Here is an 18,087-nt window from a genome sequence, read left to right as displayed (position 1 = left end):
GGACATATCTGGGATCCGTCCGTCGAAAACAGCCAGTCCATTGAAATTCGTCCAGGCAGAATTTCCTATGGCCGATTAAAAACCCTGGTGTATGGCAGTCTATATTGGAAGTGTTGATTTTTTTTGGGTGATTTTCATTCAAAAAAAAGAAGCAGCTTAAAAGCCTCTGAGTGGGGGCTCAACAAAGCTCAACAACTTTTCTAAACAAAGCCCGATGTTGTGTACAAAAATTGTATGTGTTTAGTTATATGTGAAAGACTTCAGGCATCTTCTTGTGTTAAGCAGTGCTTCATTTCTGTATGTGGCATGTCCATACTAGTTTTAACTCTTTCACCCCTGCCTGCATGGAAGTAGAGAGAGACGAGAGTTGGAGCTATGTAAGCTCATGGGCCAGGCTTTTCCTAGCTGGCTAAAAATGGTGCCTTATCATCCTAACCCCATCCATTAGTGCATTCTTCTGTGTTAATTGAGAGGACTGTGGTCTTTATGTCCTGCTTGGGAGTTTGCCAAAAGCATCTGCTTGGCAACTGTGGGAAATGGGATGCAGGATGCTGGATCCAGTAGGGAGCAATTTAAAAGACAGTTGGTTCACAAAAACAAATGCTAATGTTAGATCACATAGGTAATTTTGCTGAGAGAAGGCTATGGTCTTGAATAGAGATTCTTTAGTTCCTGGTGGATGGGGGACATGAGATATCTAGAGTTATCCTATCCAGAGAGATAGGAAAAGATGTTGTCATTGAACTCTGAATTGTATCTTCATATTGCTCAGTTTTGTATTTTCAGGGTTGGGAAAATATTTCACTTTCTTATTTGAGCCCTGCACTGAGATTAAAATCTTTCAAATTCCTGGGTTTCAGAATAAAAATTTCCTAGGTAGCCATGCTCGGCAGTGTTTTGCTCAGTGTTCGAAACTCCCATTGTTCTAGGTGCACTTTGCGATAGGGAATTTCATTAGTGCGAGCAGCTTCTGAGCTCTGGGTACAGTACTGCACCTAAGATTTCAGATTAAAACTGCAGAGTGGAAGGAAAGGAGGACCTTTTTCTGCCTTCCCATTTCCAGCTGCTACTCTTTGAAGACTGGAGAAGAGATCCTGTTAGGAATATTAGGGGAGTGGGCAGGGGCAGGACTAGACTATGTGGAAAATGAACATAATATTCTAGCTGCAGTTCATTCATTTTCAGCTGTGTATTCTTGTTATGAAAAAGCGAGACTAGACATTCCATTGTTGGCCCATAACCTCTGTTTAAGGTGCGATTTAGCTCCTAGTTTTCATATCTCAGTTTCTAATACTTGTTTTGCTATATTTTAATATCCCCATTTTTGCATATTCTGTGTTTATAAATGCAAATATACACCATCTATAATTCCTGGGTGTGGGAAAATGATCAGAAATAAGTGATGGAACCGCTGTGTCTGTTGTGTAGGTGGCTCAGTTTTAATAGTTACCAGAACTCATTAGAGAAAATAAGCAATGATAGAACAGAACTTACGTAACATTATAGCTTTGCTGTATTTTGTACTGTGGTTTGTGTACCTTTTGACTTTTTTGAGAGATGTACTATCAAGCTAAGGAGAGGTTTTTAAAATAAACTTGAGTTACTGTAATATTTCTCTGTAATTTATTCTTTATCTCAGTATACGGTCTTAAAAGGCCATTTACAACATAAAAACAGTCTTCAATAATAAAAGTTTCTAATTAATTGAAAATGCAGTCATTAAACTGTAATGGAGTCAAGTCTTTTGTTTCCTTATTTCATTAGTTTTTATCTGGCTTGGGCACAATCTGTAGTTTGCAATCCATGTTTTGCTTGTCATTCTTTCTGTAGCTGGCTGCTCTGACTTTCATAGCCCATCATTCCCAGCAGTTACCTCCCGCATGGGTATGGTGGGAAAAAATCAATGTGGGGTCAAATCCATGCGGTGCCAATGTCTCACTCTTTCTCCTTCCCCTTGGACATGCAGGTGCTGCTAAATTAGTGAACAGTCCCACTTCTCGTTTCCTGTCCTTAAACAGTGGGGTTAAGGAAGCCATATAATGAATGGCAGTTTTTGTCTCTGCAGTAGCCACAGAAAGAACAAAGAATTCTTAAATGTAAGAGATGGTTTGAATTCTCCCCCCGCCCCCTTTTGTATTTCTTATTTTTGTAGTATTGGACTGGGGCTATATATGGAGCTGCTGCTTTAAGCAAACTCCTGCTGTTACAGCTGAGGGAGCCCCACCATGCATCATATGTATGTATACAGTGGTACCTCTGGATGCGAACGGGAGCTGTTCCAGAAGCATCCAGAAGCGAACGCAACCTGCGTCTGCGCGTGCCCAGGTCGCAATTCACCGCATCTACGCATGCTTCATTTTGACCATCTGCACATGCGTGAGCAGCGAAACCCAGAAGTAACGCGCTCCGTTACTTCCAGGTTGCCGCAGCACGCAACCCAAAAATACTTACCCTGAAGCTACTTCAACCCGAGGTATGACTGTATTGCAAGAAGAAGGGGATTGAGGATGGAGCTGCTCTTGGCCTTTAAGGATAGCTACATTGATGAAACTCCTTTAGCACCCTTGACCAGTTCTGCACAAGCGGCTTGAAATGAAAGACTGCAGTTTAACAACTTTTTTAATTTAAAGCTCATACACTTTAGTGTATAAAGTAACTGCTATTGAGGCCTCAATCCCTATGAGCACTTAACAGAGAATAAGGCCCTTTGAATTTAAGGGGGCATACGTCTAAGTGAAGATGCAGGCATAGCATCAAAGCATGCCCTTTTTTCAGTTAGATTTTACACATTGTTTGTGGCTGCTCTCTGTATGCTGTTAAGATCCATATTCCTGGGCTGACTATGATGTGTTTTGCCCTCTGTATGCTGTTAGAGAAGGACAGATTAAAGGAAGTGAATCTGGGTCACTTGCTTATCATAAAGGAAGGCTCAGCCCTTTAGCAACTGTACTGAGTCAGAGTTCTTTTCATGTGCTAGAGAAAGTAGTAATTCCCTTGAATTGTTGCATTAAGAGTACATTTCACCTTAATATTTTATTCTTATGGACTGGCCCTATCGAGGAGAAGCTCGTAAGGCAAACAAGCGGTCATGGAACACTCTTCTGCATCCATAGTCTTCAAAATTTAGGGAGGTAAAGGAAAAAACAACCAGTGGGAAACTTATACTGCATAACATTTTAATGTGTTTCAGTAACATTTACATCTATATCAACGTAATACTTTCCAGTTGACAAAAAGCAATTTGACAGTATCTGTGTGCCTTTTAGTTGATTTATAAACAGAAGTGACTACTGTGGGAATGAGTTCCACTGTTTATTTATGTGCTGTGTGAAGGAGACAAAAGAAAGTACTACTCCACACAGTGCATAGTTAAACTATGCCATGGAATTTGCTTCCATGGGAGGTAGTGATGGTGACCACTTGGATGGCTTTAAAAGGAGATTAGACATTTATTATTATTACTGCGTTTCTGATTCATTTCAGCAGAAGAAAACCCCCCCAAAAGTAATAAAAAAAGGAAAAAAGAATTACATATTACACAATATGTTACATTAAAAAATACAATCATTGACGGACTTCCCTTCCTCTCCTTTCTTGGTTTCTTGTATATTCCACTTCGTCTCACGTTTTCTTCGTTTCCCCAGTCTTTCTCTGCTCCTCCCATTAATTCTATTTCTAACTTACACTGCTGAACATACTAAGATGAGACAAATTCATTGTCCTAGGCGCATTTTGCAACAGGGAATTTCATTAATGCGAGCAGCTTCTGAGCTCTGGACACAGTACTGCACCTAAGATTTCAGATTAAAACTGCCACTGCTGGAAGGAACCTTTTTCTGCCTCCCCACTGCCAGCCATCCTGAAGACTGGAGAAGGGACCCTCATAAGAATATTAGGGGGGCGGGCAGGGGAAGTATGGCTTTTTTTCCCTTTTTTTTTTGCAGCCTTCAGATGAGGACTAGACTATGTGATTTTACCAGTTTATGAGGAGCAGGCTGCAGTTTATTCATTTTCGACTTTGTATTCTTGTTATAAAAAAGTGTGCCTAGACAATCCTCTGTGGCACCTATAACCTAGGTTTAAGGTGCCATTTAGTTCCTAGCTTTCATATCTCAGTTGCTAACACTGATGCCCATATTAACAGGCAATATTTCAGTGGCTGGGTGGTTGTTGTTTTGGTTACTATCTGGCACACTAAAAAACAAAAACAAACCCAGAATACCACCTCCATCCATGTCCATGCTTGAGATTTGTATTGGCACTTGGTTGGATACTGTTGGAGACAGTGTTCTGGACTCGGTGGACCCTTAACCTGGTCAATGTATTTGGTATGTTCCCAGTAAGTAAATAAGGAGCATATAAGTAGAAGACTTGCAGCTAATTTTTGATAGCCCTTTTTTAATCCTGTAAAACATTAATTTACATTGGCAATAATACCTTGCCGTTAAAGAATTCATATATTGTTTATGTTGTACCACATTTCATAATGGCAAGGTCAATGCTTTTGAAGATCCTTTCAGTTCTGTAAGTAACATATAAATTAGCCTTTAACTTTATAATATAATTTTTCATTTTATAGTGAAATAAAACCTATTGTGTTTGCTAAAGTTGTTGATTCCCTCAACTTTTCTAATAACTTAATCTACTTCATTTACAGGAAGTGTCCATCAAAGCTTGCTTGCTTCAACAGACACAAAAAAGTTAATGGGCAAAAGTACAGTTTTTAGGTAGGTAGATATTTTCTTAGTGTGTGTTAGGTTTTCTAGGAAAGATTTTCTAGTAATGTTTGTAAACAGATAATAAATAAAGTTTTTCACTGATAAATATTTGATACAGTCCAGGATGGAAAAGTAACCTGAATGTTTGTAGGCAATTTTGCAATCTTTTATTTTAATTTATTTTTTGTTGAACTTTGCATATAATGGCAATTCAGTATTGTGGAGGGTTTGTAAGATGAGTGTTTTTCTTGTGAAAACATTTTGGAATACTTGGGACGGGGGAAATGCCCAAATGGGAAGTTTGCTTCCAATATTATAGTTCTAATAAGTCAAATTGCTGCTTTTAAACTGAGTTGGTTACACTTTGTTGTGGTTGAATTACCGTTTTAGTTAGTCATAACTGAAGTGTACCCTGTGTACATTTTTGTACATTATTTTAGTGGTTTTGCCATTGGCATTTTTGAAGCCACCTTGAGTGCCCATTGGGCCATTTGTTAAAAGGTATGTTTATTCAATGTATTTATTTGAACCTTAATATTAAAGTGTTTATTCAGTTCCTCTCACTGATCCAACATTTGAGACTGCATGCACATAACTCTTCAGGGAAAAGCACTGCTCAGCTGTTTGGAAGTAGGAGTAGGCAATTTTTTTCAGTTCCTTGCTTTTCCATCCTGTTCCAGCCAAGCAGTTGAACAGCTGGATTTTAAGATTTTTGGAAGGGGCTTTCCACACGAAGCCCTGATTGATGCACATGTGTTCCTTTTTTTGAGATTAGGATAACTGTCTGGTATTTGTGCTAACATATTGTGATGGAAAACCTGTTCAGCCTTAAGAACCCTCTTGACCTTAACAGTCCTATGTATTGTTTACACAGGAGTAAATCCCACTGTGCTTGCTTACTTCCTGATAAGCATGCATAGGATTGAAGACTTAGAGCAGGATTCATTGAAGACATTTGCTAGTGCAGCAGGGATTTCTCCCTTCCCTGTCCCCTGTGTATCACCCAAATTGGGCTCTGGTGGGGCTGGGAGAACCAGAAGGACAATATGGGAACGGGGGGGTGGGGGGGGGAGAGAGATGTTCCATCTGGCAAGTTGAAAAGCTTGTTGTGCTGGAATGATTGCCACAGAGCTGCATTGAATCCCAGCAAGTTCAAAACCTCATGAGTTCTGCATACTTGAGGGAAATCGCTTCCATATGTACCTGCATGTCTCCTTTGATCTCTTTCGGAAGTGGTGCACCGTATGCCACCACTATTGGAATATTTTAAAGCTATGTCCTAAAATCTTTGATTAAAGAGTTATTCAGGGAAATGTCTTCAGAGAGTTGTAGGTGGTAGACCTCCCTTTTATAAGTATAAGAGAGCAAAGTTTGATGAGAAGACTCTCCCTCGGAGGAAAAATATTTCAAATTCCTAAGAGTCTGCATCATGTACTAAGGACAGTACCCTGAGCAAACTTGAGGGAGAGCAAGAATGCCAAATTGTTTGGTGTCAGAAGCAAATGTTAAGATGTTTGGAGGAAATGTACAGAATTCCCTCCCGCCCTCCCAGCTCCAATCTATAATTAATCAGACATGATTTGAATTAAATATCTTCAAAGAGGAGTCTTACAGTTTGTAACCTTAAACACTAGATATCTAAAATCTGAATATGATTTTTGCCTTCCCTTAAAGAGCTTGTTATTCTTACAAAATCTGTTCTGCCCTTTTATTACTTCTCAGACAAGATGTAAACTACTGTTGAACAGATCATATACTAACTACCCCATTATGACAACATCTTTCTCTTAGCTGCTGTTACCACAGCCATGTGGCTATAAGTATGCCTATACTTGGCAATGCAAATCCCTTGTCTTGGCTGGGGAAGGGTACTCAAGTTAATGTTTTCCCTTGCCACTTAGAGATGCTTCAGGTTTCACTCTTTCTTCCCTTGTGGGAGTGCACATGGAGGCAATTCTCCTGATGAAAATAAAAATGATGAGAGTGCCTAAACCACACTGGCTTGTGGGACAGACCTAGTTTTTCCAAGAATTCCAGAAGTAGGTTCATATATCTCGTTTATACTTGTGAGTAGACTCCAGTATAAGTTATTGCTAATAATACCTATTTCAAAAGCTGTGCTTTCTAAGAAGTAGCCATCAGTAGATGGAGTATGGGTGAGGAATTACTACAATTTCTTAGTTTTGGTGGAATGAGTAAAGATTTATAGTTTGAATTTAAGAAAATATTACAATTTAAATCCTTTAAAAACAGCCATAGAAGAATACAGTATGGGAAAACTGGGAGGCTAGAACTAATTATCACTGGAGGAAGAAAGTACTTTGATCTTTGAGACTGAGGCTAGGAAGGTAAAAATCGTGCCTAATGGAAGATTCTTCAAAGAGAGCAAGCATTAGCGTAATATGTGTGAAATGACAATGCTATTATTGCTCCACTCCCTGCTCCAAAAAGGAGGAAATTACCATACTTTTTGCTCTATAAGACGCACTTTTTCCCTTCTAAAAAGTAAGGGGAAATGTGTGTGCATCTTATGGAGCAAATGCAAGCTGCGCAGCTGTCCCAGAAGCCAGAACAGCAAGAGGGATCGCTGCGCAGCAAAAGCAGAGACCCCTCTTGCTGTTCTGGCTTCTGGGATTCAGAATATTATTTTTCTTGATTTCCTCCTCCAAAAACTAGGTGCGTCTTATGGTCTGGTGCGTCTTATAGAGAGAAAAACACGATATATTTTCCTTTGGCTAAATATGGCAACTCCGCTCAGGAGATGGGTGGATTATCATTGTCTCTATAGTTGATGTGCAAATGGGGAAACATTCCATGAAAGTTCCTTATGTTTACTAGGCAACCTTGGCATTATCGGATCATAGAGTTGGAAAGGACCCTGAGGATCATCTTAGTCCAACCCCTTGCAATGCGGGACTATGCAGCTGCCCCATATGGGAATCAAACCTGCAGTCTTGGCATTATTAGCACCACACTCTAACCAACTGAGCTATCCAGGCCTGGGTGATGTATCGATACGTTGCCCAGAACCGGTTTGAGGGCCAGAGCAAGATGGTGCCTCCACCTGGCAGTATATTGCAGGTGAGGCTTGCTTGGGCCTCCTTCCTTCCTGCACCAAAGGTACAGCACAAACTTCTGAGGAACAGGATCAAACTTAAATCTGCTATGGTTACTGATTTATGTCTTTCTGCTGGCAGTTTGTAACTTTAAGTGCAAGTATTGATAACTACAAAGCAATTCTGCCGCCTTCTTTTTTTAGTGAGGACAATGCAATGGTAGTAATAGTAGGGTAGGGTAGTGTTATAATGAGAAGGGAGTAAGTTGGCAAAGAACAGTCTTTCTGGCTTCACTGCATGCAAGATTACCTTGGTTGACTCTACTCTTCTTCACCCTTGCTAGGAGCAGCAGCTGCCACCAACAATTTCTCAGCTCATCATCACTTTGCTCAGCTAGAGTAAAAGAGGAGATAATCCCCTTAGCCTGTTAAATACTGCATTCCATTTTGTAGGTGATTTGTGAGCCAATTGTGAAGTGAGAGCGCTACCTAAGTGTATTGGGAAAACCTGGAATTTACTTTTGTGTGAAATAAAAATTAGAGGAGTGAAGGGGGAGCTGTGGATTCCATCCTACTCACCCCAAAAAAGGCTTTCTTGTTTGTTTTCAGGAAAAAAATGGATTATGGAATATTTTCTTTTAGAATGATGGGGGGAAAATGTTTAAGCCAAGGTGTTCATATATTTACTCCCCTGAAATGATTTCTAAAAACTATGTAACACAAAGGCTTTCTGTAAGACTATGTACAGTGTCAGATCATTGCAGCTCCTGTGCACTGAGGACAAACAAGCCCTGAGTTGTAAACAGAGACTACTACTATCAACCTTAAGAGCAAGATGCATTTGTGCCTCTAGGGGCACTGCCATTGTCACAGGAGGAGGAAGGTTTCAGTGCCTTCTTTGCTTGTGGGCTTCCTTTTGTTGGCATAGTTGGTGCATCTGTTTCTGTCCTTGACTAGGCCTCAAAGGACTGGAGCATAGTACAGGGCAACAAAAAAGAGCTGAAAGTGTACTTAAATTACCTGTACGGTATATTTATTGAATCTTTCTTGCCTAGTCCCCCCTCTTTCTCAACTGTTTTTATGGAAATAAGTGTTTTATGTCTGCTTGACACTGTGAAGTACTGTAGGATACATAATAATTTTCTTTGTTTTACTAATGTTGTTTTGTTTCTTCTGTTTTTATCGGTTTTTGCCTGCTCCTCATAAACTAGCGAAACCAGAGGTTCCTTATAGCTCAGGTTCCTTACAGTTCAGCAGTTTGTAGCTCAATTTGTAACAAAAAAGATATAAAGTAACTTCAATTTCGAATTATTGTCTGACTAAACTGTTCTTTTAATATACCAAACATATATACCAAAATATAAATAATACAGTCTGTGTTCCTAAAGTACGAAAATTGCTTTCAGTCTGTAAAGGGTGCGAGAGAGAGAGAGAGAGAGAGAGTGCGCGCAATAACTTTCACTGAACATTAGTGGCTGGATATAAAAGAAGCTGGCCTAAGGAGGACATCATCATATATGACTTTGTTTTATTGCTGTCTGAGCCCTTCATTGCTACAGTACTCCAAACACACAGCCCTGTTGGTAAAAAATTAAGAATGTTACGACTAAGCAGAGATTTGTACTGTACGCATTTCTCAGCTTCCACTGCCCATTAACAAAGTAGGTATAATAGTTGCCTACTTCATGGTATTATTGTGAGGGCATACAAGTAGTAAAGTAATTTGTGCATTTTTAGGAACACAAGGCAATTGTTTATTTAATAGTAGTGTATACAAATGAGTGGTGTAGACTGTAGTCCTGTATCCACTTGAGAGTAACTCCCATTCAACTTCTGAGTAGGCATGTATAGATCAAACTGTTAACCATCAATAGCTAGGGAACTGGACTGTAGAATTTTGGTTTGAGAGAAGCTATACATAGTGCTGGGTTTAGCACATTTTGTTTTGTGGAGCTGGAGGTGCTACATAAAAATGAGCATGATTTGGTTCAGATGTAACACTAAACTATGGCTTCTGTGTTTCCTGCTTCCTTCTTTGTCACAGCCACAAGAAGATTGGAAACTTTCGTTTCTGTTTTCAGCTAACTGGTGATCATTTTAGCCAAAACCAGAACTGTGGTTAACTTTAACTGTGGTTTAGGGAAACAAATCCTGGTTTAAGTTTGGTTCATTCCCCAAATGAGAGATTCAAATATAATGAGTAACTTTGGTTTTCAACAAACAAATAGAAGCAAATGCTTCCTCTTGCCTGTGGTAGAGGAGTATTACAGTAAACCATAGTTTAGCAAATTGTTAGAACTGGAGTATGTATGTGTGTTTTTAAGCATCGTTAAATTCAGGAATTGCTTTACTTTTGTTCCAGAGATTAATGCCATATTCTTATAATGTAGGTGACAAACAGCATGTTTGGTGCTTCAAGAAAGAAGTTTGTAGAGGGAGTCGACAGTGACTACCACGATGAAAACATGTACTACGGCCAGCCTTCGATGTTCCCACATCGATCAGAAAAAGATGTAAGTTTTTATTAACACTAACTTATTTTTTCCATTTTTAAAACTGGTTAAAAATACATGATTTTGTAATCAGGGATACCAGAGTTAATTAGCTTGAATTACCATACATGCTGCACAAAATGTGCATAAGTGTTCACACTTGCGATAGATTGGAAAACTCAAGTCCTCAAGTGTAGATCTAACCATTAACTGGAAAAATTGGCATTCGTGGCTAGCATTTAACATATTTAGTGCTATAATCAGATTTCCAGGCACCACCTTATTTATTTATGTAAGCATTTTTGCTCTAACTTTCCAATATGTATGTATTTACTCAAGGGAGCTTTTGCAGATTAAAATTCACAATAAAATAGTAATATGAAAGAAAACACAACAAAAGCAGGCACAGTAGGCAAAATCTCTTGAATAAACAACTGGAAAATATTTGATATCATATTTAGGTGCACACATGGTACTTGAGTGTTTGCAAGCTCCACGTTTGTGCCACACAGATCTGTGGCAATGCATGCCCTTCAGCTAACTAGGAACTATAAAATGGGTAGGTTGTTCTTGTGCCTGAGTGCCTTGTGAAGCTATCACACAGGACATGAAGGAAATAATCATCTCCAGTTATTCAGAATATGAAGTTTATTGCTCTGCTGCCTGTAAATATGGAGGCCCCATTTTGCCTCCAGTCATTCCTGAAAGCTTTTATAATGCACCTATTCATAGTCCAGTGGCTCTTTTGCACTAAATGCAAACTAGGGATCACTCCAAACATTCCAGTATTCAGTTTTTCACAGAGATAGAAATGCTATTTATGCTCATGGAGCTTTTCACTGGCATATGACTTTGTGGTTGATCATCCTTGATAATAAGTCCATCCAATCCCCCCCCCCCCCCCGGTTCTTTGTCCTAGTCCCCATGCCACAAATATTTACATTCTTGAGGCATTTCTTATACATCAGTGGCCTGAGAAAGGAAAAATAAAAACACTTTTACAATTTCCAAAAAGCTTTTCTGCTTAGTTACTTTGTGGTGACCTGCCAACTGGTGACAAACTTCTCAGTGGGCTAGTTTTCAGTGAGGTGGCAAGCCTATTGTTGGGCAGTACCACTTCAGACTACAAGTGGAAGAAAGTTCATATGACTGAATACCCCTCTGTTTTGAAAAAATAAATAAATCTGGAAAGCTAAACTAGAACACCCTGTCATACAGTTATCTATGTAGAGAGATGCTTTATGTACAGGAGCAATTGATGCTGTAAACTTCCACCTGCAGTCTGCGCGAAACAGCTCAGACTGAGAACTAGGTCAATGATACTTAGTGAGTCAGATAATCTCTGTTAGGTTTATTGTGCTGATAACAAGTCAATGCAGAAAATGTGCACATTACTGCACATATGTCATAGAACCATTTTTTCCTGTGAGTTTTGAATAATAATTTTGGATGTTAGAAATTTATGGTGAATTGAGAGTATTAATAAATCATGGATAGCCTTGCATTCTGAGTGTCACATTGAGAAATTTCCTCCCTTTCATGTCAAATTGTTTTATTAAATGTGATTATTTTGAATTAGAGCCTGAATAGTTTATTAGTATTTTTTTTCTTTGGGTACTATTGCTCATGTAACTATTTCCAGAATTTTCCCCATGTGCATTCCTATTTGCATCTGTGTTTTTGGAGCTTTCCAACCTCCCCCTTCCTCCTGCAACTCCCCGTGGTGCCTTGGGAGCTTCTCAGTCTTTCTCAACCTCAATCTTTTAGAGCATATTTCGTAGGAGAGGGGCACTTGGGAGCTTCTGTGCAGAAGCACAAGTGCTGGCTTTGTAACTTCAGATACTTCCTGTATGTTCCATTATCTGTTCTGTTAGTGGTGGTCACTAGCTTAGAGAACCTTCCTAACCTCAGTTTACTAAAACTGAGTCCTTGTACACAGCTCCGTATAGCAAAATGTAACTAACAATAGTCCTATTCAGGCAAAAGCTTGTGGGTATAAAGTGGGGAGGGCACCTGCACACAGGGCTCCACTCCCAGTGACTGCTGGTTCTGCTTCCGAACTTCTGGTTTTAAATGCAAGATCCAAAGAAGGGCGATTCTAAGCTGAACATGCTTAGAAGCCTCTTCTTAGCCAAGAACCCTGTGTTATTACTTTTATACATCTTCATATGAGCATGCTTAGAACTCCACTTCAGACCTATGCACCCAACACACAAAGAAAGTTCGAAGGGTGCCAGAGTTCACTGGGAGGTTGGTAGCAGGGCCTTCTCTGCACACTGCCTTCAGTAAAGGTAAAGGGACCTCTGACCATTAGGTCCAGTCGTGGCCGACTCTGGGGTTGCGGCGCTCATCTCGCTTTATTGGCCGAGGGAGCCAGCGTACAGCTCCCGGGTCATGTGGCCAGCATGACTAAGCCGCTTCTGGAGAACCAGAGCAGCGCACGGAAACGCTGTTTACCTTCCCGCCGGAGCGGTACCTATTTATCTACTTGCACTTTGACGTGCTTTCAAACTGTTAGGTTGGCAGGAGCAGTGACCGAGCAATGGGAGCTCACCCCATTGCAAGGATTCGAACCACCAACCTTCTGATCAGCAAGCCCTAGGCTCTGTGGTTTAACCCACAGTGCCACCTGCGTCCCACACCGCCTTTAGCTCCCTACTTTAAACCTGCGCATGCTTGCCCCAAACACATGAATTGCAGTTAAAACTTGCCTGCAGTAGATGATTTCACATCTGCCTTCATTAATTTTCTTAAAGAGTTTAATATTGTAGAAATACTTTATTATCCTATCCTATCCTTGACCGACTATTTACCGTTTTAGATGCTGGCATCACCTTCAACATCAGGTCAGCTGTCTCAGTTTGGGGCAAGTTTATACGGGCATCAAAGTAAGTATTCTATTCTAAGTTATATGTGAATGTACAGGCTTGTATAAGTTGTTTTGCAAACATGCTGGCTTAATGTTGCTTTTTCTTTGCCTACCACTGTGATTTCAGTGTATCTTTAGAATCTTGTTCTTTTTTTAACCAACCCCTGAAAGGTCAATGGAGTGCAACATAAATTTCTAGTGGCCTACCTTCTGTCTAATAGGGAGGTTTTCCTAGGTTACAAGAGGCTGAATATCCTCTATGGGACAGTGGATTTTTTCTCTCATAGGCCTAGTTCACACACCACATTAAACCATAGTTAAAATAAACCATGGTTTAATGTGGTGTGTGAACTAGGCCTATGAGAGAAAAAATCCACTGTCCCATAGAGGATATTCAGCCTCTTGTAACCTAGGAAAACCTCCCTAGTTAAAATAAACTATGGTTTAATGTGAACAAGCACGGTCCTGGTGCATGCTGCTGAAATTGCATCTTTTCTGCTCTTGTTGCTGCTGTCTTGCCTGGAAATAAGGCATGTAGCTTGTATTGTCTGAATCTGGCCTCGTGGTTTATTTCTCTGTGAACAAACCATGATCAGAAACCAGCTTGGCTTACCACTTGTGGTTTGTTGGGAGGAAACAGAATCATGTGGTTTGTTTCAGAAACATACAGGACCATACTACAACTTGCTTCCTGGCAGTGTGGCAAGAGTGAGAGAAGAAGGAAGTGCTTGCAATTTCAGCACTGTACAACAAGCACGTTGCTCGATCACATTAAACAATAGTCTGTTTTAACTATGGTTTGATGTGAAGTGCAAATCAGGTTATATAGCTATTAAATACAGCTGATTTTTCATGACTTTTCGGGTGGGCAACCTCTCCTTGACTCTAAAATGAAAAACAGCTGGGCTGAATTTATTAGTTTAGCGGATATCTGGAAATAATTCTGTAGGTCAGGATTATTTCCAAGTCTGGATAAACTGCCAACAGGAATTAAAAGTGAAAGTAGACAAAAGCAATTCCTTTGCCTTACAAGACTGTCTAGGAATTTATCTTCATTTCAGCAGGCAAATGTAGAAATCTCTTAACTGCCCACAAGAAATTCTCCATGTGATGCAACAATGTGCTAATACTTCCCCCGCTTCATATTAGCCAGTTATGATATAATAAAGACAGAATTGCTCTCATGATTACTAACATCTAATTCCTCACAACTAAGGTGTTTTAGGATTCCACATTTTACAAAAAAAAACCAAAACCAATCATGTTGATAGCCTGATGTGTTATTTCTTTTCATACCCATATTCATGAGCAGGAAGGCATGGTGGTATTTGTGGCACAAATTTTCCCTGTGAAGAGCAAGCAGGGGTGGCAAACAGTAGGAAGCCTGGCTAGACAATTCAGGTGGTAATGTTGGTTTTGGCACATGAAGCCACAGCTCCCAGTGCAGAACAAAGGCTAATCACAGCCCTAGCCCAAACTGTTGGAGGCCTGAGGAGCCAGACTCACATGGATGAATGGGTCTCTGCTGTGAGGGATATTGGCAACGCTCATTCAGGGAAATGGCTAGGTGCAAACCTTTTAAAATCTTTGCTAGAGCTCCCTGTGGCAAAACAAAAGACTCATATGCACTGCCTTTTAATTGACTTTAATATTGTACCAATTAATCAGCATTTTCAACATTAATATAAATAGTGCAGAATTTTGAAAGTAATGACCCAAACGTTATTTCTTGGGCATAATGAATGGTCCAGGGTGTGGTTTTCACTTTGATTTTCCACATATGTTTTCACTAATAATATAGAAGGTATTGCAATGCAAATATAGTCTACTCTTTAAGAAGCCTATTTCTTTGTTGGCGGAAAATGGAAAGTGAAAAGTTGTACCAAGGGCATGCCTTCTCCTTTTCCAAGTGCTTTTTAATATTATGTAGATCTATCTCTGAAACCGTGATTTACAGCAGTAGCCCAAAATGAAATCAAACCCAGCAGCAGACCCTAAAAAGAGCCACAGCATGTTGAGATAAACAGTACTTACCATATTCAAAATTCCAAGTTATGCAGACACATAGGAATCAGTTAAATATATTTTATGACGATGAAGATTAAAACAACTTATAAGCCACTCCAAAATAAATACATACCAACTGATGCATGTAAAAGAACTGTTGATTGCTCTTAGGCAAACCAATATTAATAGCTTCTTTCACAACACATAGCGTGTTGTAAAACTGATGACAGTACATTTTTTTTCCATACCGATCTTCCTACTTGCTCTTTTTTAATTTGAGTAGTCCCAGTTTGCATACTGCACATGAAAAAATGTTTCTATATTTTCAAACAAATGTGTCACATGCAGTGGATCAATGGCAAATCAGTAGGTTTGCCACTTGAATATTTAATACATTACCTTTAACAAGGGCAAATGAGTTTAAAGTTGGGGGCTTGTATATCAACAAAGTTGGGTAAAACAAAAGCCCATATTTACCACTGCTTAACATATAGGTATATAGTCTTTTTTGTTAAACCTTTAGGTGGCTTGGTTTTTGGAATATAGAAACTTCTCTGCAGAAGTTTGTGGTACTTCAGATGGTCTAGACGCCAAATAAAACTTCATAACATACTCATTGTGTTCATATTCACAGATGTGTTGCAAAGAGGAGAATGAACCTTGACTGCAGTTTGTAGTTAGCAAGGGGAGAGCTTATACATGACCTTGGGTTCAAATGACACAATAAGCCAAACCTTGATTTAACTAGGCATAAGAGTTTTTTAAAAGGAAGGAAGAGAGAAGGAAAACAACAGGGAGGAGCGAAGACACTTTGAGCTCCTTTCCAGAAGCCTGCACAGTTCTGTGGTTCTATAACTATAATGTGAAAACCAGGCCATTGTCTAGTGAGCTGGTGAAGGATTTCAATCATAGGCACTTAGTGACTATGTTTTGATGCCTAGTTTCCTTTGGCATTCATTCTTCTTGCATAGCTGTGAAGTGGTCAGATCTGTATTTGATTAACTGCCACTTGTCAGCTGAACCCAGCAAATTCTGGTTAATCTTGCTTTGTTTCAAACAGACTGTGGGTAACTTCAAACAGTAGTTTATGAAGCTGAGTCCCCGCCCCCAATAAACCATAGTTAAGATTAACTGCTTATTAGGATTCAGATGAAATGCTAATCTGGTTAATCTAAATGGGAAGCAACAGCTTCTGATTTCATGGCACTGCAGTGGGAGAGGAAACATACAAGTCTGGGGAGAGACTAGGTTTGTTCCTGTCATAATTAACACAGCCTGAACAAAGCCAATAGAGCTTACAATCAATGTAAGTGACATTGCAGTCCACCAATAAATACTGGAAATGAAGACTTCTGGTATACACTTTTTTAAAATCCGGATGTTTTAAAGCAAATGGAACAGTTTCTGTTAGTGAATTTTGTTTGGAGCCAATATTTGCTTAGGAGGCTTATGGTGCCCTTCAAATTAAAAATAAGTTCTAAAAACATAGCTGTTGCTTGAAAATCTCACTTAAAAAAAAATGTTTTGTCAATCAAACACATTAACATTTCAGGGGAAACTTTATATTAATATATATGTAAGTAATTTATCTCCAAAATGAAGTTCCCTTTACCCAACTAAAAAAAAAAAGTTTGGAAACTTCACCCACTGAATTTAGAACTGATTTCATAAAAAGATAGCCTATTGTGTGCATTTTTGTTTTTTTTAAAAACTACCCAGCACATTTGGCTGTCAAATCAGAATGAATACCCATTTTCGCGAAAACCATACTTGTCTTCCTTAATTCTCTACATTGCCACTCCTCTGACTTTTTTCCAATAGGTGCACTAGGCCTTCCAATGAGGGGAATGAGCAACAATACCCCTCAGTTAAATCGCAGCTTATCGCAAGGCACTCAGTTACCGAGCCACGTAACGCCAACAACAGGGGTACCAACAATGTCACTTCACACGCCTCCATCTCCAAGCAGGTATTTATTGACAGCACTTATTTCTGCAGGGGTTCCTAAAATATGTAGCATATGTTTTTACTTTAAATTATTTTGCAGTGCACATACATTAAAAAGAACAATGTTTTAATTTTCTAGATTACGGCTTGTGTTTTGAGGGTACTGGAGGAAAGCTTGTAATGCAATATTGATCCCAGCCTTTGGAAAAGAATATTCACATTCTGCTGTGCAGCTTGTTAAAATAAGACACTATATATATGAAATGTCCTAAACTTGCTCACCCTTTTAAAAAAAATCTGAAACTAACCAAGCTAGGGAAAAACTTTGGGAGCCCCTGCCAGTCAAGGTAGACAATACAGGCAGCTCTTTATATGCGTATGTTTCTAATAGCCAGTTTGTTTAGATGCAATTCTGAAAAGAATGGTTTGCTGTGACTGCTTCAAAATGACAATATTCTGCTGAACATCATTGTATCTGTTGGATCTTCTTTTCCAGGGGTATATTGCCTATGAATCCTAGGAATATGATGAACCACTCCCAGGTCGGTCAGGGCATCGGAATTCCCAGCAGGACAAACAGCATGAGTAGTTCGGGATTAGGCAGCCCCAATCGAAGCTCACCCAGCATAATCTGTATGCCAAAGCAACAACCCTCTCGACAACCTTTTACTGTGAACAGGTAAGGCAGATTCAGTATTAGGAACCAATTTGCTTCTATGAGCCAAGCAAATGATCTGAATTTTCAAAGCTGGGTTATGAGTTAAATTAGGTCAATTTTTGTGGGAAAGTGAATGGGTATCATTATTATTATTATTATTATTATTATCATTATTATTATTAATATTTTATACCCCGCCCATCTGGCTGGGTTTCTTTTGAAATGCTTTCACCAGTTTTTGCAGCCCTACAAACTAAAATCAAAACTTTTTTAAAACAAATGTATCTAAACATAATTATTTAGGATTGTATTGAATGCTACACCAGTGGCACAGCAGAACT

At 39.3% G+C, this 18,087-nt stretch overlaps 1 protein-coding gene across 7 annotated transcripts in view; it reads left to right on the top strand.

Annotated features, from left to right (window-relative positions):
* Positions 1-18,087, top strand: part of CNOT2 (CCR4-NOT transcription complex subunit 2) — a 54,998-nt gene that overhangs the window by 22,987 nt on the left and 13,924 nt on the right. For 3 of the 7 annotated variants that reach the window (XM_080972021.1, XM_080972020.1, XM_080972018.1), the window contains exons 2-5: positions 10,164-10,286; positions 13,087-13,153; positions 16,963-17,110; positions 17,585-17,767. In XM_080972021.1, the coding sequence (XP_080828147.1) occupies positions 10,176-10,286; positions 13,087-13,153; positions 16,963-17,110; positions 17,585-17,767 (509 nt within the window). In that variant the 5' untranslated portion in view covers positions 10,164-10,175. The other 4 variants (XM_080972015.1, XM_080972016.1, XM_080972017.1 and 1 more) reach the window with 3 other exon arrangements.

Source organism: Podarcis pityusensis (assembly GCF_964106645.2).
Source record: "Podarcis pityusensis genome assembly, chromosome: 10".
Taxonomy (NCBI): domain Eukaryota; kingdom Metazoa; phylum Chordata; class Lepidosauria; order Squamata; family Lacertidae; genus Podarcis; species Podarcis pityusensis.
The sequence above is the reverse complement of the archived record's forward strand: the minus strand, read 5'-3'. Positions and strand labels throughout refer to the sequence as shown.